Source organism: Mobula birostris, chromosome 18 (genome assembly GCF_030028105.1).
Source record: "Mobula birostris isolate sMobBir1 chromosome 18, sMobBir1.hap1, whole genome shotgun sequence".
NCBI classification, from domain to species: Eukaryota; Metazoa; Chordata; class Chondrichthyes; order Myliobatiformes; family Myliobatidae; genus Mobula; species Mobula birostris.
In genome coordinates, this window is record NC_092387.1 from 8,984,159 (window position 1) to 9,011,147 (window position 26,989).

General features: G+C 42.5%; 1 protein-coding gene across 5 annotated transcripts in view; it reads left to right on the forward strand.

Annotated features, from left to right (window-relative positions):
• Positions 1-26,989, forward strand: part of ppip5k1a (diphosphoinositol pentakisphosphate kinase 1a) — a 237,048-nt gene that overhangs the window by 135,732 nt on the left and 74,327 nt on the right. For all 5 annotated transcript variants that reach the window (XR_011889605.1, XM_072282170.1, XM_072282171.1 and 2 more), the window contains exons 21-24: positions 5,803-5,917; positions 6,413-6,520; positions 14,233-14,349; positions 15,548-15,715. Coding sequence is in view for 4 of the 5 variants with exons in the window: in XM_072282170.1 (XP_072138271.1) it covers positions 5,803-5,917; positions 6,413-6,520; positions 14,233-14,349; positions 15,548-15,715 (508 nt within the window). In the remaining variant the exon portion in view is untranslated. The remainder of the gene's footprint in view (positions 1-5,802; positions 5,918-6,412; positions 6,521-14,232; positions 14,350-15,547; positions 15,716-26,989) is intronic.

Below are 26,989 nucleotides of genomic sequence, written 5' to 3' on the forward strand. Positions count from 1 at the left end.
TGCCACATCCTCCTATGGATAACATTTTGTTTTCAGAGGGGAAAGTTCTTAAAAGAAAATCTGTTTTGCATTTCTCTTTCCAGCAAAAATCAGACCAGCACAAAGGTAGTCAGAGTCATAGCACAGAAACAAGTCCTACGCCCCATCTAGTATGTTTGGCATGGTCTCCTGCCTAGTCCCATCTACTGGACCATGTCCCTCCAAACTTCTTCCATCCAATTGAACCCACATCCACTACTTTCACTGGCAGTTCATTCCACACTCGCACCAACCTCTAAGTGAAGTTGTTCCCCTTAAAGTTTCACCTTTTACCCTTAACTTATGACATGGACAAGGATAGAGCTGGTCCTGGGGTTGAGGTTCTTAACTGGAAGAAGGCCAAATTTGAAGAAATGAGAAAGGATCTAAAAAGCGTGGATTGGGACAGGTTGTTCTCTGGCATGGATGTAGTCGGTAGGTGGGAAGCCTTCAAAGCAGAAATTTTGAGAGTGCAGAATTTGTATGTTCCTGTCAGGATTAAAGGCAAGATGAATAGGAATAAGGAACCTTGGTTCTCAAGGGATATTGCAACTCTGATAAAGAAGAAGAGGGAGTTGTATGACGTGTATAGGAAGCAGGGAGTAAATAAGGTGCTTGAGGAGTATAAGAAGTGCAAGAAAATACTTAAGAAAGAAATCAGGAGGGCTAAAAGAAGACATGAGGTTGCCTTGGCAGTCAAAGTGAAGGATAATCCAAAGGGCTTTTACAGGTATATTAAGAGCAAAAGGATTGTAAGGGAGCAAAAAGATTGTAAGGGATAAAATTGGTCCTGTTGAAGATCAGAGTGGTCGGCTATGTGCGGAACCAAAGGAAATGGGGGAGATCTTAAATAGGTCTTTTGCGTCTGTGTTTACTAAGGAAACTGGCATGAAGTCTATGGAATTAAGGGAAACAAGTAGTGAGATCATGGAAACTGTACAGATCGAAAAGGAGGAGGTCCTTGCTGTCTTGAGGAAAATTAAAGTGGATAAATCCCCGGGACCTGACAGGGTGTTCCCTCGGACCTTGAAGGAGACTAGTGTTGAAATTGAAGGGGCCCTGGCAGAAATATTTAAAATGTCGCTGTCTACAGGTGAGGTGCCCGAGGATTGGAGAGTGGCTCATGTTGTTCCGTTGTTTAAAAAAGGATCGAAAGGTAATCTGGGAAATTATAGGCCAGTAAATTTAACGTCGGTAATAGGTAAGTTATTGGAGGGAGTACTAAGAGACAGAATCTACAAGCATTTGGATAGACAGGGACTTATTAGGGAGAGTCAACATGGCTTTGTGCGTGGTAGGTCATGTTTGACCAATCTATTGGAGTTTTTCGAGGAGATTACCAGGAAAGTGGAGGAAGGGAAGGCAGTGGATATTGTCTACATGGACTTCAGTAAGGCCTTTGACAAGGTCCCGCATGGGAGGTTAGTTAGGAAAATTCAGTCGCTAGGTATACATGGAGAGGTGGTAAATTGGATTAGACATTGGCTCGATAGAAGAAGCCAGAGAGTGGTGGTAGAGAATTGCTTCTCTGAGTGGAGGCCTGTGACTAGTGGTGTGCCACAGGGATCAGTGCTGGGTCCATTGTTATTTGTCATCTATATCAATGATCTGGATGATAATATGGTAAATTGGATCAGCAAGTTTGCTGATGATACAAAGATTGGAGGTGTAGTAGACAGTGAGGAAGGTTTTCAGAGCCTGCAGAGGGACTTGGACCAGCTGGAAAAATGGGCTAAAAAATGGCAGATGGAGTTTAATACTGACAAGTGTGAGGTATTGCACATTGGAAGGACAAACCAAGGTAGAACATACAGGGTTAATGTAAGGCACTGAGGAGTGCAGTGGAACAGAGGGATCTGGGAATACAGATAGAAAATTCCCTAAAAGTGGCGTCACAGGTAGATAGGGTCATAATGAGAGCTTTTGGTACATTGGCCTTTATTAATCAACGTATTGAGTATAAGAGCTGGAATGTTATGATGAGGTTGTATAAGGCATTGGTGAGGCCGAATCTGGAGTATTGTGTTCAGTTTTGGTCACCAAATTACAGGAAGGATATAAATAAGGTTGAAAGAGTGCAGAGAAGGTTTACAAAGATGTTGCCGGGACTTGAGAAACTCAGTTACAGAGAAAGGTTGAATAGGTTGGGACTTTATTCCCTGGAACGTAGAAGAATGAGGGGAGATTTGATAGAGGTATATAAAATTATGATGGGTATAGATAGAGTGAATGCAAGCAGGCTTTTTCCACTGAGGCAAGGAGAGAAAAAAAACCAGAGGACATGGGTTTAGGGTGAGGGGGCAAAAGTTTAAAGGGAACATTAGGGGGGGCTTCTTCACACAGAGAGTGGTGGGAGTATGGAATGAGCTGCCAGACGAGGTGGTAAATGCGGGTTCTTTTTTAACATTTAAGAATAAATTGGACAGATACATGGATGGGAGGTGTATGGAGGGATATAGTCCGTGTGCAGGTCAGTGGGACTGGGCAGAAAATGGTTCGGCACAGCCAAGAAGGGCCAAAAGGCCTGTTTCTGTGCTGTAGTTTCTATGGTTTCTATGGACTTGTAGTTCTAGTCAACACCCAACCTGACGGAAAAGTGGCTGTATGCATTCAGCCTGACTATGTCCCTCATTTTGTATACATCTATAACATCGCCCCTCGTACTTGGGTCTTCGCATCCAGAAACCTCTTTAGAGTCACAGAAAATTACGGCATAGAACCAAGCCCTTCGACCCATCTAGTCCATGCTGAACTATTTAAACTGCCTATTCCCCTTGACCTGCATCTGCACCATAGCCCTCCATACCCATCCCATCCCCGTCCCATCCATGTACACATCTAAACTCTTAAACATTGAAATTGAAATCACATCCACCACTTGCACTGGCAGCTTATTCCACACTCTCACCACTCTCTGAGTGAAGAAGTTTCTCCTTATGTTTCCCTTAAGTATTTCACCTTACACCCTTAACCTGGGGCATCTAGTTGTAGTCTCACCCAACCAGTTAACCACATTATCATCCAGATTACTGATATGTACGATGAATAACAGCGGATCCAGCACTCCACTAGTCACAGGCCTCCATTCAGAGAGGCAACAATCTACCACCACTCTCCGGCTTCTCCCGCAAAATCAATGTCTAATCCAATTTACTGCCTCGTCTTGAATGCCAAGCGACTGAATCTTCTTGACCAACCTTCCACTCAGGACCTTGTCAAATGCCTTGCCTTCATCAACTTTCCTGGTAACTTCCTCAAAGCTCCAGATTGGTTAGATACAACTTGCCACACACAAAGCATGCTGGCTATCCCTAATCAATCCCTTTCTATCCAAATGCTCATATATATCCTGTCTGTTAGAATACCTTCCAATAACTTTCCCACTACTAATGTCAGGCTTACCAGTGTATAATTTCATGGGTTATGTTTAGAGACTTTCTTAAACAACGAGACAATATTAGCTATCCTCCAATCTGGTACCATACCCGTTGCTATGGATAATTTAAATATCTCGGCTAGGGCCCCTGCAATTTCTGCAATTGCTTCCTACAGGCCCTGGAGGTTTATCCACCCTGATTTGCTTCAAAACAGCAAACACCACCTCTGCAGTAATCTGTAGATAGTCCATGAAGTTGACGCCACTTTACCTTACTTCTGTAGACTCTGTGTCTGTCTCATGTTTAAGTACAGATTCAAAAAATCTACATAAGATCTCCCCCATCTTATTTGACTACACACATAGATTACCATTCTGATCTTCCAGAGGACCAATTTTATTCCTTGCAATCCTTTTGCTCTTAACATATCTGTAGAAGCCCTTGGGATTTTCCTTCACCTTGTCTGTTAGAGCAACCTCGTGCCTTCTTTTACCCATCCTGATTTCCTTCTTAAGTGTTCTCTTGTATTTCTTGCACCCCTCAAGTACCTTATTTTTTCCTACCTGCCCAAACCTGCTAAGCACTTTTTTTTTCTTCACCACGGCCTCAATATCTCTCGAAAGCCAGGATTTCCTAAATACTATAATTAATCCTTGTAAAGTTTTTGTACGCTCTTTCAATCTTGTTGATTTTTAGGTAGGTAATCAAAACTGCACATAATACTCCCAAATTCAACCTCAGCAACATCTTATACAACTTCAACATAACATTTCAACTCCTGAACTCGATGCCCAGATTTATGAAGGCCAATATGCCAAATCTCTCTTTACAATCCTATATACCTGTGATGCCACTTTCAAGAAATTATGGATTTGTATTCCACGTCTGAAGAGACACCTTGTCAGGCCCTTGAGGCTTATCCACCTCAATTTGCCTTGAGACAGCCAGCACCACCTCTTCTGTAATCTGGATACGGTTCCTGACCTCACTACTCTTGTCTCAGTTCTATATGAGTCTGTCTCCTGAGAAAAAACAGATGCAAGCAAAAACCATTTAAGATCCTTGAATCTGTTAGCCAAACTCTGTACTCTTTTTCGCTTTTGAAGGCTTCCCACCTGCAAAATGTCTCTTTGCTAGAAAACAACCTGTGCCAATCCACACCCAAGGATAGTTTAAATATGCCTTCAAAATTGGCCTTTCTCTAATTTGGAATCACAACCCGAGGACCACTCCTTTCCTTCTCCATTATTATCTTGAAACTAAGATCACTATGATCACTAGATTGGTCACCTGTCCAGTCTCACTCCCCAAAAGGAATGCACTCTCTCTAGTTGGGGACCTTTGTATTGATTAAGGAAGCTTTCCACACTCTATCCTATATAGTCATTTTATAGTACGGGAGTCCTATACAAGATGTAGAAAGTTAAAATCACCTATCATTTTCCTTTTTCGTGCAGCTGTCTGCTATCTCTCTACAAATTTGCACCTCTAAATCTCGTTGACTATTGGGAGATGCATAATATGATGCTATTAATAATGTCATCCCATTTTTTTGTTCCTCAGTTCCATCCATATTGCTTCAGTATACAGCCCTCCAGTGTACGTCCTCTGAGCACAACCCTGCCGTTTTTCTTGATGAGTCATGCCACCCTTTCCCTTTAATGCCTCCCCTTATATCATGTCTAAAACAATGAAACCCTGGAACATTGAGCTGCCAGTCTTGCCCCTCCTTCAGTCAAGTATCACTAATGACAACAAAATCATATCATGTGCAGATCCATGCTCTTAAGTTCATCTACTTTGCCTATAATACTCCTTGCATTGAAATAGATACAATTCAGAATATTTGTGAATTGAGAGCCTGGCCATTTTGGCTGGGTAGTTCAGAGTGGTTTGAGGGCAAAGAATGTAAAAGTAGAAGATCCCATCCAACATTACAAAGAAGAGAGTTGTTGCCCACAGTTCAAGTTCAAGTTCAAATTCAGATTTTCTTGTCATTCAACCCTACACATGTATACTGCTAAGCGAAGTAACGTTCCTCCAGACCAAGGTGAACAACACAGTACTTGTGCCTCACACATATAACATAAGGTAATATTACCACAAATAATAAGGTGCATATACAACACAGGTTAAAAAGAAAACAGTATAATGCTACTGGCACTTCATGCGTGATGAAACCTGGGTGATGGCAGGGAGTTCAGTGGTCTTACAACCTGGAGGGAGAAGCTGGTTCCTATCACGGTGAGTGTTTAACCCTTCAGCACGATCCAGTCATTATTGGGTTACTGTTTGTGGCAACTACCTTTTGTGTAATGTGTCTTGTGAAAGGTGCCTTTGAAATGAAATCCATTATCATTTGCTTTGGCACTACTGTGCTCACCTGATTATCTTTTGTGTTGTTTAGCTATTCCAGGGGGGTGATGTCTCCTGGACGCCACGTTCGAACTCGGTTATACTTTACGAGCGAGAGCCATGTTCACTCTTTGCTGAGCTTATTTCGTTACGGGGGTCTCTTGGGGGTAAGTAGCAGCTTTACTGTAACACTGTTATCTGTGTCTGTTGCTTAACAAGTCCATGGTTAAATCTGAGCAGACTCTGAAAGGAGAGAATCACACACAAGATGCTGGAGGAACTCAGCAGCATCTTTGGAGGGGAATAAACAGTCATCCTGAAGGGTTTTAGCCCCAAACATTGAATGTTTAATCCCATCTCTGTAGATGCCGCCTGACTTGACGAGCTCCTCTAGCATTTGTGTGTGTTGCTGTAGGCTTCCAGCATCTGCAGAATCTCTTGTGTAAGGGAGGGAATGTATATTTTAATAACTGATCTACCATGCATCTCATCATTCCATTAACTTCTTTCCCCTTTCACTCCTCAATATTGTCTTTGTCTTTCTCTTCTCTTCTCTCCCCCCCCCCAAGCAGTTATCTGCCTCGGCTACCTTCTCAGTCTGTCACAAGGATTCTTTAATTACTTGTAATCTGAATTAATAGATTGCATTCTCCGGTTTTCAGGAGCTAAAGGACCAGCAGTGGAAGAGGGCCATGGACTATCTTGGGGCAGTCTCAGAACTGAATTACATGACTCAGATTGTTATCATGCTTTACGAGGATAACAATAAGGTAAGATTCATGGAAATGCTCGCCTTTCTCAGGTGCAGCAGAATGTATTTGCAGCCTAGACAGAGGCCGTTCATCCCATTGGTTCTATGTTAGTTCTCGGAGCCATCCAGTTCGTCTAGTTCCCGAGTTTTGGTGGAACCCAGCAAATTTGTTTCCTTCCAAGTGCTTATCCAAGTTTCTTCTGAAATAATTGATTGTCTCCACTTCCACCACCCTTGTAGTCAATGTGTTCCAGATTGTTACTATTTACATTAAAAAAAAGCCTTTCTCCATTCTCACTGAAAAATATTTAATATACAATTTCTTATTCTTGTGTTTTTAGTTAGTGAGAGCAGTTTTTGTTTCTTTATCCTTAAAGACCCATTATAGTCATAATTATAGATTGAATTCAAGAGCAGGGAGGTCATGCTGCAACTATACAGGGTACTGGTGAGACCGCACCTGGAGTACTGTGTGCAGTTCTGGTCTCTGTACTTGAGGAAGGATATACTGGCTTTGGAGGCAGTGCAGAGGAGATTCACCAGGTTGATTCCAGAGATGGGGGTTAATCTATGAGGAGAGATTGAGTCGCCTGGGACTATACTTTCTGGAATTCAGAAGAATGAGAGGGGATTTTATAGAAACATACAAAATTTTGAAAGGGATACATAATATAGAAGTAGGAAAGTTATTTCCATTGGTAGGTGAGACTAGAACTAGGGGACATTGCCTCAAGATTCAGGGGAGAAGATTTAGGAGGGAGATGAGGAGAAACTGTTTTTCCCAGAGAGTGGTGAATCTGTGGAATTCTGTGCCCAGGGAAGCAGTTGAGACTTCTTCACTAAATATATTTTAAGATACAGTCAGATAGGTTTTTACATAGTAGGGGAATTAAGGGTTATGGGGAAAAGGCAGGTAGATGGAGCTGAGTTACGGACAGATCAGCCATGATCTTATTGAATGGTGGGGCAGGCTCAATGGGCCCAATGGCCTACTCCTGCTCCTATTTCTTACGTTCTTATGTTCTAGTCTTGTCCACCTCTTTCCAATCTCATTCTCCTTTGCTCAAATGCAAATAGTTCCAGCTTCTCCCATCTAACCTGGAGTCTAAAATCAATCATCCCTTGAACCATTCAAGTAAATCTCCTTTGCACCCTCTCAATGACCGATTTGTCCTCCACGTTAACTAGAACTAGACACACTCCTGTGTGAGCTTTGTGAAGGAAAACATGAATTTTCTATTTTTGTAAGTAAGTCAATTTGTAAAGCTCGGTATTTCATATATTGCTTTACTAACATGTCTGTTGCCCTTCACAGATCAATGCATATGCACCCTTGGGTCCCTCTGTTCCTTGACAATCTCTTTTGAACTGTATCTGCATTACCTCTCCCATCTGTTCTGCATTGCCTCACTCTTGTATTAACTTCCTAATGCCTCTTGTCTATTCGTTCTGCTGGACTGTCAGTGCTCTGTTATGGATGATCTGGTGTTGACCTTTGCCACACTTAGTAATCTTGAAATTTCATTCTCTATTTCAACATCAAGTCACTTACATAAATGATCCTAGCACAGACCACAGGGGAGCACCACTACCTGTCAGAAGACAACCATTAACCATAAACATGATATTGGCTGCCCTTGAAACAATTATTTTAATAGAAGTTGATACTGACCCTCCTTTTCTATGAGTGTTGGTTTTGTAAACCAACCTTTTGCTTGGTACTTTGTCAAATTATTTATTAATATCCATGCCAACAGTGTCCACTGTATCCTGATCAATAGCCTTTTCAATTTCCTCATCGAAGGATCAGGGGTCGAGAGGGTCAGCAACTTTAAATTCCTCGGTGTTATTGTTTTGGGGGACCTGTCGTGGGCCCAGCACATAAGTGCAATTACGAAGAAAGCACGCAGTCCTCTACTTCCTTAAGAGTTTGCGAAGATTTGGCATGACATCTAAAACTTTGACAAACTTCTATAAATGTGTGGTGGAGAGTGTATTGATTGGCTGTATCACAGCCTGGTATGGAATCACCAATGCCCTTGAACGGAAAATCCTATAAAAACTAGTGGATATGGCTTAGTCCATCACGGGTAAAGCCCTCCCAATCATGGAGCACATCTACAGGAAACGTTGTCACAGGAAAGCAACATCCATCATTAGGGAATGCCACTATCCAGGACATCCTTTCTTCTCACTGCTGCCATCTGGTACAATGTACAGGAGCTCCAGGACTCACACCATGAGGTTCAGGAACAGTTATTACCCTTCAACCATCAGGCTCTTGAAGCAAAGGGTATAACTTCACTCAACTTAACTTGCCCCATCATTGAAATGTTCGCACAATCGTATGGACATTTTCAGGGGCTCTTTTTCTGGATTTGTTACTTGTCTGTCTGTCTCCTTATCTACTTATTTACACACTCACACACAGTTTGTTGTTTTTTGCACAGGTCCTTCATTGATTCTGTTTTGGTTATTATATTATCAATTTATTGAGTATGCCCACAAGAAAATGAGTCTCAGGGTTGTATGTGATGACATATGTACTTTAATAATAAATTTACTTTGAACTTGAAATAATAAATTGAGTTCATCAGATGCCATCTGCTTTCCACTGTGCCAAATAGCCTAATTGTGTGATTTTTTTAACTTTTCCTTTCCCTTCCAGAAGTCACCATTTACAACTCACCCATCCTCAGGGATGATCCCAGGCAGTAATCACCTATAGGAGATTGCTGCTGAAAAATCCTAAGCCAATACTCACCCATGAACAGGCAGTGGACACTGTAATCCTACATCATGGCTCCTTTCTCCCTTCCTTAACTGGTCCATTTCATCGCTCCAGTTGTAAATTGCTCTTGAGGGGCTGCAGAACAGAGACTGAGCTTGAATATTTTCTGTTCATATGCCTCTTGGTCACTGGTTTGGCCAAATTATTTGTTTGTTATTCAGAAAATGTTCACATGCATATAAAATTAAAGGATAGCATTTCTTGAGATTTAAGGCACTGCTGATCTGAGGACTGGATGAAGTCTACTGAACTTTTGAGTGTGTCTTGTAAGATGAGACTCAGACTAATTTAGAAAGACATTTCTTAGTTATAAAATATACAGTATCCTAAAATAGAGGCCATTGGGCCCATTGTACTTGTGCAGGTCTTTTGAAATGTATTACTAAAATCCCAACTCTTTTCTCCTTCCTGACACCTCTGGTTTTAAATATTTTTCCCAGTACTTTTCTAGTTCTTGTTTGAAAAGTGGTGTTGAATTGGCTTCTAGTTTCCTCCTTTTTTTCAGGCTGTGACCAATGAGTTCCAAAAAAATTGGCTTTGATGTTGCACAGCATTTTTACAGGTCCAATAAATAGGGTGGAAGGCACACCTAGTGGCCACTGAGTGTTTTTCTGTATGTTTGTGGTCTTCTGCTGTAGTCCATCCATTTCAAGATTCGACATGTTATGTATTCAGAGATGCTTCTCTGTTGTAACGTATGGTCATTTGAGTTGCTGTCGCCTTCCTCTCACTTTGAACAAGTCTGGCCTCTTTTGACCTCTCTCATTAACAAGGTGTTTTCACCCACAGAAATGTCGCTCACTAGATGTTTTCTGTTTCTGCTCCAACGCCTTAAGATCTTATGATTGGTAAATTGGCTCCTTATTGTCAAATGTACGAAGAAAACAGTGGAAAAACATGCTGTGCATGCCATTCATAAAAATCAATTCATTGTAGCAGTAGAATACAATTACTGTGCAGAATAAAGTATTAGTTACAGAGAAAGTGCAGTGCAGGAAGACAACAACTTGCATTTTTTTTAACAAGGTATCTTGTGAGGGCATGAGGCCATCTTATCCTGCTAGAGAACTGTTCAATAGACTTATAATGGTGGGATAGAAGTTGTCCTTGAGTCTGCTGGTAGGTTCTTTGAGGGTTTTGTATCTTTTGCTCTATGAAAGAGGGAGAAGAGAGAATGCCTGGGTTGGGTGGGGTTTTTGATTGGCTGTTTTACTGAGAATATGTTTGAAGGGAAATAGTTGTTCTTGAATCTAGTGCTGTGGGACTTCAGACCTCTGTACCTCCTGCCTGATGGTAATGCAAGAAGATGGCATGGGCCATATGGTGGGGATGATGTTGTCTTGAGGCAGCTCCTCTTGCCAATGCTTCCGATGGTGGGGAGGGATGTGCCTGTGAAATATTGGGCCAAGTCCACTACTCTGTGCAGCTTCTTAGATTCCTTCATATTTGAATTGCTGTACCAGACCATGATGCAACCATAATACTTTCAACATCTATAGAAATTTGTTGGTGTTCAATGAAAGGCTGAATCTCCTTAACCTGCTAAGAAAGTAAAGACACTGGCATGCCTTCCTTGTGATTGCATCTGTGGCAGCCCAGGACAGGCCACCTGATATGTTAACCCCCTGGAATTTAAAGTTGCTGACTTCCTTCACCCCAACTACAGAGGGGGCTTCCTGGGATATAGACAGGCTAAGTAAATGAACAATGGAAAGATGTGACTTTGGCAGGTGGAGGACTTATTTTAAATGATGAAAGACTGAAAGATGTTGGTTTTCACCTTGACTTTGGTGTCTTTGTGCTTGAATCATTGAAAGTTAACAGACTGGGAGAATTCAATAGGCTATTTGCTTTTGCTGCAAGGGGATTTGAGCATATTTACATGGTTACACAGAGTGCTGATGCTGTTGCCTCTGCCACAGTGTTACTGAATGCTGGAGCAGCCGCAGTTTAAAGGACTGAATGGCTTGCTTCTGGCTTTTTTATCTTCTTGTGTCTGAAGGAATTGATCAGTGGGCTTATTAAAGCTATTAAAGATCATTCCTGTCACCATATTCTCAGGCATTGTTTAACCTGTCAAACAATTGTCCCAATTTTTCAGAGTGGATTTCATAAATCATTCAGAAATTTGTTTTGAAAGTGACTGCTCTTATTTGTTATTTATGATCGGTCTGAAAACAGTTATAGACTCCTTGTCAAATTCTGTACACTACCTTCTCCATAAGGGCAGTGGCCCATATAGGGAGGGGTGATGGTGAGTTATAATGATGTGACAGAAGTTTGCTTTCTTGTATTAATAAGGCAGGAAGGAATTTCTCTCTGTAATGAATAAGACCAATTAAATATTGTAGTATTGTATAATAGCAATTACACTAAAAGCAGAAAATGCTGGAAATAATCAGCAGGTCAGACAGCATCTGGAGAGAGAATATGATTGGAAATGGACGTCTGTTTTTAGTTACAGAGAAGGTGGAGTAGAGGTGGGTAGAGCAGAAGGAGTATTTCTGGTAGGGCAAAACCATGTGGATTTATGCGGTAATTAGAAGCATATTATGCCTCTTTGAGATGTGTGTTGCTAGTAACAGGGTTCTGGCCTGCTGAGCATGTCTGTTTGGGGTTCCTACACTGTTCCAACAAGGCCCAATGTAAGCCTGAGGAACAACACCTCATCTGCCTTCTGGGCACATTGCAACCCTCTGACCTCCATATTGGATTCTCCAACTTTGGATGACTTACTCACTCTTTCTGTCTATCAGAACTGACCATTTCTGCTGGACATTATTCTTGTTAGGTTTTCCTTATTTTATTTAGGGCATATCCCACAACCTTACCATTAACAATATATTATGACATCAGAGAAGCATAATCTGCTTGTACTCCTAACTCCTATTTGAAATCTCCCTACCTGAAATTTTCCCTTCATCCACCTGATACTCCGCCATCTCTCTTGACAGAAGCTAATTGGATTTTCTGTCTTCCCTAATTCTGACAAAGGACCTGAGACTGAAAACTTCCCTCTTTCTACGGACATTGACCGAGCCTGATATGTTTCCAACATTTTCTGTTTTTATTTTGGCTTTTCTGTTTGCATTTTCTCCCAGCTGCTCCCTTCCTGTAGTTATGTTACCTTCCTTAAGCTTTCTTACATTTTGCGGACTTCTTGGAAAAACCGTTGAATATGCTCTCCTTTCTTTGCCCTGATCCCGTACTACTACTATAACTTACTACTGTAACTTAGAAGCAAACGGGCAGATGGAGCCTGGTTGACGAAGGACATGGGAACAGAAGTAGAGCAGGGAAGTTACTTGTAAACAAAAAATAATGGAGTGAATTGTCGTTACTTCAAATTATGCTGCATGACAATTCACTCTTTTTTTTTTGTTTATAAGTAACTCTCTCTGCTCTACTTCTGTTCCTATGCCCCTTGTCAACCAGGCTCCATCTGCCCGTTTGCTTCTAACTGTTCTGCCTCACACTTCTCACCTCTCAATACCAGCTATCTTTCCTCTATGCTCTCGGTCCTGATGCAGGTTTTTGACCAAAAACGTTGAATCTCTCTGCCTCCGCAGATGCTGCCTGACCTGCTCATCCCTCTAAGTTTTTTTTTGTTTCATTTGACACCATCTGCAATCACTTGTGTCCCCTTGCCAATTAACTAATTTCAATGGCCTCTGGTTACTGATCACCCCTCTTGGCTCTTCAGATCCCTCATAATTCCAAGGGATTATCTGACCTGTAAGGAGAATAATCCCATCTTCTCTTGCTTCCACGTGACTGAACCATAGAACCATTCTAGTACAGTTCCTCTGCATTCTCTGCAAGGCATTTTTCTTCTGAAGCCCATCACTCCTACAGAAGCTTTCCAGAGTCCTCTGTCTTGGGTCAGTAGTTTAAAGTGTAGTTCATCAAAGATCCTTCCTCTCCCAGGGTGAAGGTATTGGTGTTGCTGTAGCACTGGGTTTTTACGGGATACTGTTGCTAGCCCCGTGCCCAAGCCACCTTCTTTTGTAGACAGGCTTAGAACTGTCCGTGGCAAAGTTCTACAAGGCGGTAGAATCAAAAATAAAACCTATGGTGACTGAAAAGGCTATTTGGCCCATTGTGGCCATGCTAGTTGTAAAAGAGCCTCCAGCCTAATCCCAAACCACAAGAGATTCTGTAGATGCTGGAAATCCAGAGCAACGCACACAAAATGCTGGAGACCAAGCAGCATCAATGGAGGGGAATAAGTAATCGAAATTTTAGGTTGAGACCCTTCATCAGGATTGGAAAGGAAGGCAGAACAAGTCAGAATGAAGGTGGGGTGGGAAGAAGGAAAGGAGCATAAACTGGCAAATGACAGGGGAAAATGGGTGCTTTGGGGAGGGAAGGAGGGATAAAATGAGAAGCTGGAAGGTGATGGATGGAAAAAGTAAAGGGCTGAAGAAGGAGGAATCTGATAGGAGAGGAGAGTGGACCGTGGGGGACAAAGGGAAGGAGGAGAGGTACAAGATAGGTGATAAGCAAGGAGAAGAGAAGAGAAAGGGGTAAGAGGGGAACCGAAATGGAAAAAGGGGGGGTGGGGGGCAGAGGGAAATTACCGGAAGTTAGAAAATGCGATGTTCCTATCGTCGGGTTGGAAGCTACCCAGATGCAATATGACGTGTGGCTCCTCCAGCCTGGGGATGGCCTGAACCCATCTTCCAGGCCTGCAAGTCCTAATTCTTCAAATAAATGTTGAAGTTTTATTTTTCACATCCTTCCTTGAATATGGTGGCCACATACTGCAGATAGGCTCAACCAGTGACTTATCAAGATTAAGCATAACTTGTGTTTGTTCTGCAGGCCTCTGCTGCAGTGCCCAAGATCTTTTATGTTTTATTAATAGCTTTACCCACATGATCAGTCTTCTATTTTGTAACTTAGCCGTTGGTTTCTCAATGTTTACTGCTTTTTGCCAGGACCCTTCGTCTGAAGAGCGATTTCACGTAGAGCTTCATTTCAGTCCAGGGGCTAAAGGCTGTGATGAAGATGAAAATGCCCCTACGGGGTCTGGCTTTCGTCCTGCATCGGCTGAGGTAATTCACAGTGGGCGAGCATAATCCCTTTATGAAATACAAAAAAGTATATTAATTTTCTGCACAGAATTAATTTGAATCCATTAGCCCAGAATTCTTTTATAATCTTTTTTTGTCAGCTGCAGACTAATTAGGAGAGTCCATGTTACAAGGTTGTGTGTTCCATTCCTGCCCTGGAGACTGGGGAATGTTGTTAACTCGCAGGGGAACATTTGTTAGCCTTTGTTGCTGGGGTATGGCATCAAGGAGGAGCCTCAGCCCAGGAACAAACATCTTGTGAATCTAATCAAATGGATTTTTAATTGATAGGGTTTGCAATTTAGCGTATTGTTGTTAAGCTTATTAAGTTTGCATGATCCTGATCACGTTTTTTGGGAGGATTTTCATTTTTGTATTTCTCCTGAAAAAAGTGAATCCCCCAGCAGCCATTGGAAAAATGAGCAGTCATAAAGAATAATTTTAAAACATCAATTGTTGCTAACCCTGAGAATTACACTTCTAGCACAATGAATACATTTGAAAACTATTCTTTTCAAGCAAATCTAAAATTAAGTAACTGCAATTAAATGCTTTGTGTTCTCTTGTTCTTTCACTGTTTAATATATTTGTACTCTTACCGCTGTCTATAAGGAGTTAATATGTTCTCCCTGTGACTGCGTGGGTTTCCTCCAGGTGCTTCAGTTTCCTTCCACAGTCTCCTTCCACAGTCCAAAGACATACCAGTTGGTAGGTTAATTAGTCATTGTAAATTGTCCAGTGATTAGGCTAGGGTTATATCGGGGAGTTGCTGGGCGGCGTGGCTCGAAAGGCTGGAAGGGCATATTCTGCACTGCATCTCAATAATAAACAAATAAATAAATAAATCACTTTGCAAAGGTGGAAAGGATCATGGACTGAAATAAATAGTTTGTGTTCCATGGACATATCCCAGCTTCACTTAGATATTTGGATATGAATGCAGCTGCTCTGAAGACCATAAGACCTCTTTGAAGGTATCCAATTATTCACACAGTTTACCCTTCCACATATTTCTCCAAATTATTCCAGCAGTTTAAGTACCTGTCCTCGTATGATTGAAATTGGCAGCTATTTTGCAAGGCACTGGAATGACTTGCCAGTATTCAGCTCTCTCCTTCTGCCAGTTGTCATTAATTAAGTTTTTCTGAGTTGATGGTTATGTTTTTTTTATCCTCCATAGAATGATGGTGGCTCCAAAACTGATCAGGGCAGCATGGAGGATCTCTCAGAGAATCGAGGGAATGATGACGTGGATGGATTTCTTCCAGCCTTGCCTCAGCCAGCTGAGCCCTTTTATGCCCAAAGGAAGTCTGCCCTGACCAAGACTCGGAAAATGGGCTCCATGGAGGTAAATGTATACCAGTGGGCGCTAAAGCACACTGTTTTATATTTGGTGCATGTTTTGAATTATTCTCTGGATCAGACTAGAACGAGAGATAATGGGTTAAGAATGAAAGGTAAAATGTTTAGACCATAAGTGACAGGAGCAGAATTAAGCCATTTGGCCTATTGAGTATGCTCCGCCATTTCACCATGACTGATCCATTTTTCCTCTGAGCCCCATTCTCTTGCCTTCTCCCCATAACTTTTCACACCCTGACTAATCAAGAATCTATCAGCCTCTGCTTTAGTATACCCACTTGACCTGACCTCTACAGCCACCTAATGCAACAGATTCCACAAATTAAGTTCCTGCTCAGCTGGGTTCTAAATGGACATCCATCTATTCTGAGGCTGTGCCTTCTGGTTGTAGACCGCCCCCTCCCCCCCCCCCCCACTGTAGGAAACATCTTTCCCACATCCACTCTATCTAGGCCTTCCAACATTTGATAGGTTCCAATGAGATTCCCCCTCATTCTTCTAAATTCAAGTGAGTTTCTGCCCAGAGCCATCAAACACTCCTCATATGATAACCCTTTAATTCCTGGAATCTTTCTCGTGAACTTTCTCTAACTCTCAACAATGTTAGCACATAAGGGGCCCAAAACTGCTCACAACACTCCTCACCAGTGCCATATAAAGCCTCATCCTTACATCCTTGCTTTTATATTCTAGCCCTCTTGAAATGAATGTTAACATTGCATTTGTCTTCCTCACCACCGACTCAACCTGCAAGTTATGTTTTTGGGAATTCTTCACGAGGACACCCAAGTTCCTTTCCATCTTGGATCTTTGAATCTTCTGCCTGTTTAGAAAATAGTCTTCACTTTTGTTCCTCCTACCAAAGTACATGACCATACACTTTCTGACCTTGTATTCCATCTGCTACTTCTTTGCCCATTCTCCTAATCTATCTAAGTCCTTCAGCAGCCTCTCTATTTCTCTAACTGCCTCTCCACCTATCTTTGTGTCATCCACAAATGGGCCACAAAGCCATCAATTCTGTCTTCCAAATCATTGACATATAATGTAAAAAGAAGCGGTCCCAACACCGACCCCTGGGGAATATCACTAGGCACTGGCAACCAACCAGAAATGGCTCCCTTTATTCCCACTCTTTACCTCCTGCCCATAAGTTAATCCTTTATCCATGCTGGTATCTTCCCTGTAATACCATGGGCTCTTATCTTCTTAAGCAGCCTCATGCGGCACTTTGTCAAAGGCCTTCTGGAAAATCCAAGTGCACAATATCCACCGATTCTCCTTTGTATATCCTGCTTGTTACTTCCTCAAGGAATTCCCTTAAAGAAACCATACTAAATTTGGCCCACTTTATCAAGTGCCTCTTAAGTACACTGAGACCTCATTCTTAACAATCAACTCCAACATCTTCCCACCTGAGGTCAGACTAACTGGCCTATAATTTCCTTTCTTCTGCCTTCCTCCTTTGTTGAAGAGTGGAGTGAACTTTGCAAGTTTCCAGCCCTCTGGGACTATGCCAGAATCTAGTGATTCTTGAAAGATCATTATTACTGCATCCACAATCTCTTCAGCTGCATCTTTCAAAACCCTGGAGTTTAGTACATCTGGTCTAGGTGACTTATCTACCCTCAGACCTTTCAGTTTCCCAAGCACCTTCTCCCTAGTAATAACAATTCCACTCACTTTTGCCCCCTGACACTTTCGAACTTCTAATATACTGCAATTGTCTTCCACAGTGAACACGGATGCAAAATACATAATTAGTTTGTCCGCTATTTCCTTGTCCCCATTACTACCTCCCCAGCATCATTTTCCAGTGGTCCGATATCTACTCTTGCCTCTTTTACTCTTTATATTATTAGCTAGCTTACCTTCATGTTTCATCTTTTCCCTCCTTATGGCTTTTTAAATTGCCTTCCATTGGTTTTCAAAAGCTTCCTAAATCCTCTAACTTACCACTAATTTTAGCTCTATTATAAGCCCTTTTTTTTACTTTTAATTTTGTTTTTGCCTTCTCTTGTCAGCCACAGCTGTATTATTCTGCCTTTAGAGTACTACTACTTTGGGACGTATCTATCCTGCGCCTTCCAAATTTCTCTGAGAAACTCCAGCCATTGCTGTTCTGCCGTCATTACTGCTAGTGTTCCCTTCCAGTCAACTTTAGCCATTCCTCTCTCATGCCTCTGTAATTCCCTTTACTCCACTGTAATACTGATACATTTGACTTTAGCTTCTCCCTTTCAAATTGCAGGGTAAAGCCTATCATTTTATGATCACTGCCTCCTAAGGGTTCCTTTACTTGAAGTTCCCTAATCAAATCTGGTTCAAAGCACAGCATCTAACCCAGAATAGCCTTTGCCCTAGTGGGTTCAACCACGAGCCTCTCTAAAAAGCCATCTCGTAGGCACGCTATAAATTCTTTCTCTTTGGATCCAGCACCAACCTTCCCCCATGACAATTGTAACATTGCCCTTTTGACATGTTTTTTTAATCTCCCATTGTAATTTGTAGCCCACATCCTGGTTCAGAGACCTGTATATATCTCCCATCAGGGTCTTTTCACCTTGCAGCTTTTTAACTCTGTCCACAAGGATTCTACTCCACCTTCCCCAGAAGAGATCCCATTGATCTAGAAATCTGAAACCTTGGCCCCTGCACCAGTTCCTCAGCCATGTATTCATCTGCCAGATCATCCTATTCTTATCCTTACTGGCACGTGGCACAGGCAGCAATCCAGAGATCACCACCCTGGACGTCCTGCTTTTCAGCTTTCTACTTCACTCCCTAAATTCTTTCTTTAGGACTTCCTTGTCCTACCTATGTCATTGATGTCAGTATGTACTAAGAATTCTGGCTGCTCCCCCTCTCCCTTTAGAATGCTGTGGACCCAGTCAGAGATGTCCCTGACCCTGGCACCTGGGAGGCAACGTACCATCCAGGTGTCTTTTTCATGCCCACAGAATCTTGTGTCTTCTCCTCTAACAATGGAATCCCCTATCACTACTGCAGTTCTCTTCTTCCCACCCCACCTTCTTTTCTTGTGCTCAGTGCCAGAGACCTGGTCACTGCAGCTCCCCTTCCCCCACCACCAACATTATCCAAAGCGGTACCCTTATTATTGAGGGGAACAGTCTCAGGGATACTCTGCATTGGCTATGAAGAGGAGCCTGAGACATATGTGTGCTGGTTGCAGGTTCGATTTCAACATTAAGAGAAATTTCGATAGGTACATGGATGGGAATGGTATAGAGGGATATGGTCTGGGTGAAGGTCAATGGAACTAGGCAAAATAATAGTTTGGCATAGACCAGGTGGGCCAAAGGGCCGGCTTCTGTGCTGTAATGCTCTATAACTTTGACTCTGTTTAAAGAGGGAAGAAATTCAGCATCTCCAGTCTTTTCATCTAACAATAGTCTTCCCTCCTGTAAACCTCTGCATAAATGATTTGGATGGGCAAACTGAATGTAATGTTTTGGTTAAGGTGGTACCGAATTGAGATCTTTTTCGAGATTGTGGCCTCAGATTTAGTTGTTTTTTTTTTCCTGTTCATATGTTTGCTTTTGTGGACAGAGAGCAAAGTTAGGAGTCAGATTAGAAATTAGGGACAGATGTGTGGGATTTAGAGGTCAGGCTGGAGAGTAGGCCTCTGCTCTGCACTCAGTCCATCGACTTGGATGGGTGACAAAGGACATCTGGAGTCTAGGCCTCTGCTCGACAGTTGAAGGGCAGCGATGTGGATGGGTAATGCAGGACGTCTGTGGATATTGGGCTGTCCCAGGTTGGTGGGTCCTGTAATCGAATGCGAGCAGAAGGTATGACAGGTCAGTCGGCAAGCTTGGGGTTTGAGCCTGGAGTTCAGGGTCCCGTCATCGTCTAGTTAGGCGATCGATACCAAAGACTGGAGACCGACGGTTGATCAGAAGTTGAAGCTTGATGACCAGAAACTGGAGACTGGAGTTTGTGTGTAGGTGGGAGGGAGGAACGGGGGCTCGTTCGCTACTGTTGTTTGTGTTCAGTGGTGTTCTACTGAGCACTTGGAGCATACTATGCTGGCACGGGAATGTGTGCCGACACCCGCAGGCTGTCCCCAGCCTATCCTTGGGTGTGTAGAGTGTTAATGCAATCAACACGTTACACTGTATGTTTCCATATACATGTGATAAATAAATCAGAATCTGTATCTATTTCAACAACAAAAGCTGGAGCTAGCTATTGGTTGTGAAACTGCAAAAAGGCAAGGGCAATATAGACAAGTTAAGTGAGTAGGCAGCATAATGTAGATAAACACAAAGTTATCTGCTTTAATAGAGGAAAAAAAATAAAAAGGCTGAGTAGCATTTAATGAAGATAGGGTCAGGATTGTTAATAGATGTCCTTTTACACTAGCCTCTAGAAGTACTGAATAAAGGTATAGCGGGAAGTTGAGGCAAACAGCACATTTGCTTTCAATGCAAAAGGTTTTGAGTACAGGAATGAAGATGTCTTACTACAGGGTCTTTACCTATTGATTTTATGATTTATTTAGAGATGCAGTATAGAACAGGCACTTCTTGCCCATTGAACTACTCTGCCCAGCAAGTCGCTTATTTAATCAAAGCCTAATCACAGGACAATTTACAATGATCAATTAACCTAGTAACCAGTACATCTTTGGACCTCCAGAACAACAGGAGGAAACCCACACACTCACAGGAAAATACACAAGCTCCTTACAAATGGCACTGGGACTGAATTCCGAACTCTGGAACACACTGAGCTGTAATATGAGATGATGTCGGTCAATTTGGCTGAATTCACTGGAACCTGGTAGTATGAGAGTAGATCTCACTGAAACATGCATATTCTGGCAGAGTTTGACAAGCTGGATGCAGACAGAGTTTTCTCGTGGCTAGGGTGGAGGAGGGAAGTAAGGGGAAGGGGTCTAAAATCAGGGTGACAGGTTCAGTATATGGGGCAAGACATGTAGAACTTTGAGGAGGAGCCATTTCTTTACCCGGGGATGGTGAACCTGTGGAGTTGTCCATTGCAAAAAGCTGTGGAGGCCAAGTCAATATTTAAGAAGGAAATGGATCTCTAGATACAAAAGGCATGAGGAGGTGTAGGGAGAGAGTAAGAAATCAATACCAAAATAAGCATGTCAGCTGTGATTGTATTGAATATCAAAGCAGGTTCAACATCTCAAATAGCACACTCCTGTTTTTTTTTTACTAATGAACTGTGCAAATGATCAATCAAGCAACACACATAAAAGTTGCTGGTGAACGCAGCAGGCCAGGCAGCATCTATAGGAAGAGGTACAGTCGACGTTTCGGGCTGAGACCCTTCGTCAGGACTAACTGAAAGAAGAGCTAGTAAGAGATTTGAAAGGGGAAGGGGGAGATCCAAAATGATAGAAGACAGGAGGGGGAGGGATGGAGCCAAGAGCTGGCCATCCTCCAGCCACCCCAATAGGAATAGGGTTCCCCTTGTCCTCTCCTACCACCCCACCAGCCTCTGGGTCCAACATATAATTCTCCGTAACTTCCGCCACCTCCAACGGGATCCCACCTTCCGGCACTTAGCCTTGTAAGCGGAATAAGTGCTACACATGCCCTTACACTTCCTCCCTCACTACCATTCAGGGCCCCAGACAGTCCTTCCAGGTGAGGCGACACTTCACCTGTAAGTCGGCTAGGGTGATATACTGCGTCCGGTGCTCCCGATGTGGCCTTCTATATATTGGCGAGACCCGACCATTTCGCTGAACACCTACGCTCTGTCTGCCAGAGAAAGTAGGATCTCCCAGTGGCCACACATTTTAATTCCACGTCCCATTCCCATTCTGACATGTCTATCCACGGCCTCCTCTACTGTAAAGATGAAGCTACACTCAGGTTGGAGGAAGAACACCTTATATTCCGTCTGGGTCGCCTCCAACCTGATGGCATGAACACTGACTTCTCTAACTTCCATTAATGCCTCACCTCCCCCTCGTACCCCATCCGTTATTACCCAACCTCTGGGCTTCCCCCCCTCCCCCTTTCTTTCTCCTAGGCCTCCCGTCCTATGATTCTCTCATATCCCTTTTGCCAATCAACTGTCCAGCTCTTGGCTCCATCCCTCCCCCTCACATTTTCAAATATCTTACTAGCTCTTCTTTCAGTTAGTCCTGACGAAGGGTCTCAGCCCGAAACGTCGACTGTACCTCTTCCTATAGATGCTGCCTGGCCTGCTGCGTTCACCAGCAACTTTTATGTGCCAGCATCTGCAGATTTCCTCGTGTTTGTGTTTTTAAATGATCAATCAATTTGGTCCATTTTCATAATATTTTAAAACTTTATTTTCAGCATACAACTGTCATTGGGAAGATTGATATTTATTGTTCTCTCTAGTTACCCTAGACAGATGCTGAACTTAGTTTTTGTTCTTGGTGATTTGCTAGATGACTTCAGAAGGCTGGAATCACATATACTGGGTAACGGTCTACTGCTGCAAAGAGGATTTGTGAGCTATTTTGGTTTACAGTGGCAGTCCAAATCTCTAGAACGCTTGTCAAGTAATATAACCACAGCAACCATTGATGATTACCTCTTCAACCTTTCTACAATGATCCCTTGTATCCAGAGAAAACAAGAATAACTTTTGCTTATTAGATTTAATGTCAAATGAAAATCCACATGAATAATCTTATAAATAGGAATGCAGACAGTCTTATGAGTTGTGTACTGATTTAGATTTTCATTTGTTTTACTAATCTGTAGAGTGTTTATTTAGAAAATTTTATGTTGCTTTTATAGTTTATTCATGTTACTAATAACTGTAATACCATCATAAGCACTTTACATCTGAAGACTTTACAGCTGTTATTTAAAAATTCTCATCTTTAAATTGAAGTCCCTGTAAACACACCTTTTTTAGTCTCTGTAATCTATTTTAGCCTTATAGCTCTCTGTGATCTTTCTGCCCCTCAAACTCTGGACTCAGCTCATTCCTAGATGTAATTGCTCTGGAACGGACAGCTGTGTGAAGCTGCCAAGGCTCTAAATTGCAGATTTCTTTCCCTAAACCTCTTCTCTCTTTCCACTTTCCAAATGCTCTTTTAAAAACTCTGTCTTTAAACAAGTATTTGACCCAGGCTTTACCAAACATCATCTCCATGTAATTTATTTTGATATCCCTTGAAGTGCTTGGAGTGTTTTTGCAAAGTTAAAAATATCATATTAGTGGAATTTAATTTATTAAAAGCATCTCAACTAGAATAAATGTTTTTGAAGTATATTTTCATTCACTGGGTACTTTGCTCTGATTATAGACCATTGCATTGAAGATTGTTGAATCACAATGCAAAATCAGTTATTTCAATTTAAAGCTTCACATTTTAAAGATATCTGTTTGGGATATTGACAGATGAAAGTTTGTTTCCAGCACCACTAACTCACTTTGTAGCAGATAAAATTTGCTAAGTCTCCAAGTCATTAAATCAAGGGCTTAAGTCCCTCTCTGAGATTTAAATGTGTAATTTAACATTTTGATTTGTTTCTCTGGATCTAATTGTCATTGGCAAGGCCAGCATTTATGGCCCATCCTAAATACCCTTGCGAAGGTAGTGGTGAGTCATCTTCTTGAACTGCTTTCGTCCTTTTGGTGAAGGTGCACCCATAGGCAGAGTAGATGCTCCAGGTCTCGTATACAGTGGTGGTGAAGGGCCACTGACAGAGGTACTCACATGTTCTGTGTTCCCTTGTGATGGCTTCCCTTGGCTGGTCCTGGGAAAAAAAGAGTTAACATATGAGGAGAGTTTGGCTCTGGGCCTGTACTCATTGAGGTTTGGAAGAATGAGGGGAGAATGTCATTGAAACCTATCAAATGTTGAAGGGCCTAGACAGAGTAGATGTGAAGGATGTTTCCTATAGAGGGGGAGTCTAGGACTAGAAGACGCAGCCTCAGAATACAAGGACATCCCTTTAGAACCAAGATGAGCAGGAAATTCTATGAGTGGGTGGTGAACCTGTGGATTCATTACCATAGATGGCTGTGGGTGCCAAGTCATTGGGTAATTTAAAGCACAGGCTGATAGGTTCTTGCTTATTAAGGGTGTCAAAGGCTATGGGGAGAAGGCAGGTGAATGGGATTGGGGGTGAAAAATAAATCAGCCATTATGAATGGTGGGGTATACTCGATGAGCTGAATGGCCTGATTTTGCTCCTATGTCTAATGGTCTTGTTTGTCACAGTGGTAGAAGTTGTAAATTGGGAAAGTGTATTTAAAGTAGGCTAGGTGAGTAATTGTGATTAATTTTGTAGCCAGTACTCACTGCAGGAACTCTTGTGCTTGTGCATACAATACATGTTTAGGGTGGCGGCTGGAACACCAGTCAAGTGGGTTGCTTCATCCTGGATAACATCACCCTTCTTGAGAGTTGTTGGAGTTGAAGTGGAGAATATTCTATCACATTCCTATTTGTGCTTTGTAGATGATGGAAAGTGTCAGGTGACAAGTCGCAAAGGGATTCTGTGGCCCTGACCTGCATTGTATGTGTGTATTTGTCAGCTTGAGTTTCTGATCAGTGGTTGTAGAGACCTGGTGCTGGTGATGCCTTTGAATGTGAGGAGTATGTGATCAGACTTGCTGTTGTTGGAAATAGTCATGATCTAATGATTTTTCAAGTTTTTTTAATTCTCAGTCAATCATACACATGTATAGAGCTAAATTAAACATTGTTCCTCTGGGGCTGAGGTGCAAAATGCAGCACACATAGCCCCACACAGCACATATGGTCACAAATAATATTAGCACAAGTCTCTGACACTGCCTGAAGATTGACAGGTTGACATTAAGTGTGAGCTGCATGTTTGTATAAGACTGTATAATGTTTCTGGCACCATTACATTAAAACAAACAATAGGATAAATATGTGAAAGCGTAGCAATAAAAGATGAAAAATGAACAGTGCAAGATGAAAATGTGTCTGTGAGTTGGGAATGCATGGGGGTAGGGCAGCAGGGCATTCAGACAGGAAGGTAATGGATAGAGAAGTCTAGGATACAGCACTGAGTGATTCTTGCAGCAATGTCCTTGATTGGAATGACTGGCTTCCAAAGACTACAGCCATCCTTCTTTGTGTGAGGTACAAGACCAGTCATTAACATTGTTAAAGCAACACTCTCAACATTCTGGAGGAACTCAGCAGGTCGAGCAGCATCCGTGGAAACGATGAGTCGACGTTTCGGGCTGGAACCCTTCATCAGGACTGAAGAGGGAAGGGGCAGAGGCCCTATAAAGAAGGTGGGGGAAGGGTGGGAAGGAGAAGGCTGGTAGGTACCAGGTGAAAAACCAGTAAGGGGAAAGATAAAGGGGTGGGGTAGAGGAGGCAGGGAGGTGATAGGCAGGAAAGGTGAAGAAGGAATAGGGGAAAACACAATGGGTAGTAGAAGGAGGCGGAACCATGAGGGGAGGTGATAGGCAGCTGGGGGAGGGGGTAGAGTGAAATGGGGATAGGGGAAGGGAGGGGGAGAGAATTACCGGAAGTTGGAGAATTCAATGTTCATAACAAGAGGCTGGAGACTACCTAGACGGTATATGAGATGTTGCTCCTCCAACCTGAGTTTAGCCTCATCATGGCAGTAGAGAAGGCCATGTATGGACGTATCTGAATGGGAATGTGAAGCAGAGTTGAAGTGGGTGGCAACCGGGAGATCCTGTCTGTTGTGACGGTTCTGCCCCTTCCCTCTTCAGTCCTGACGAAGAAAATCCGCCACAACAGACAGGATCTCCCAGTAGCCACCCACTTCAACTCTGCTTCACATTCCCATTCAGGTATGTCCATACATGGCCTTCTCTACTGCCATGATGAGGCTAAACTCAGGTTGGAGGAGCAACACCTCATATGCCGTCTGGGTAGTCTCTAGCCCCTTGGTATGAACATTGAATTCTCCAACTTCCAGTAATTCTCTCCCCTTCCCTTCTCCTATCCCCATTTCACTCTGCCCCCTCCCCCAGCTGCCTACTACCTCCCTCATGGTTCCGCCTCCTTCTACTACCCATTGTGTTTTCCCCTATTCCTTCTTCACCTTTCCTGCCTATCACCTCCCTGCTTCCCCTCCCCCACCCTTTGATCTTTCCCTTTACTGGTTTTTCACCTGTAACCTTCCAGCCTTCTCCTTCCCACCCTCCCCCCACCTTCTTTATAGGGTCTCTGCCCCTTCCCTCTTCAGTCCTGACGAAGGGTTCCGGCCCGAAACGTTGACTGATCGTTTCCACGGATGCTGCCCGACCTGCTGAGTTCCTCCAGCGTGTTGTGAGTGTTGCTTTGACCCCAGCATCTGCAGAGTATTTTGTATTAACATTGTTAATCCTTTAATGCTCATTGACTTCACTTTTACCAGGGTACTTTGATATCACACTCAAATGATGCCTTGATATCAAATCAAATGTCTGGCTTTCTGCTCTTTGGTTCTCATTTGGAACAAGGCTGTGTAGTTTGGAATGTGTGGTCCTGGTGAAATTCAAACTACTAATGGGTTACTAATTGTTGCTGCTTGGGCCTGGAAGTAATACCTTGCATTACTTCACTGATGATGAGGAGACCGATTGGAAAGTAATTAGCTGGATTGGATTTGCCCTGTTTTTTTTTTAAATGAAAAACACATGCATGAGCAATCTCTCGTGTTGTTGGGTAGATACTTGTGTTGTAATTGTTAGCAGAACTATTCCAGAGATGGAGGAAGCTCCAAAATTGCACCACATTTTCAGAGATTCTGTATATTGGAAAAATAGTGGAATGCAGAAGATTTGTATGTCTAAAGATTGTAACTTGAAAGGAATCATTTAAAGAGACTCAAAGAAAATATTGAGTACTGGTATTAGTTCTGTTTAAACCCTGAATAAAAGTCAAGGGGATGCAGGAATCAACTTGTAGGAGGCGTGTACATTTTCAACTTGGGATGTCCCTAGCCCAGTTTTCCTTGGTGGGAATTTGGATGAGATGGGGTATACATTTTTATCAAGTATCTCTGTTGTCTTTGTTCACCTATAATTACTGATGAGGCCTGAAGCCAGAAGCTAGAACAAAGCCAAAACTCAACAAAAACCAAAAATCTCAAAACTAATGGTTCAACTGTTTAAGTAGTTTACCCAAACAACATTCAAGATGTTGATAGGAACAACGACCAAGCAGTGGAAATCAGCCTGGGATTGGTTGTCAGCTGACCTATAGGCTTTGACTGTTTTGGCTTCCTGCAACACCTCCCTCTTGAAGATGTTTACCTGTAGGATTTGAGCT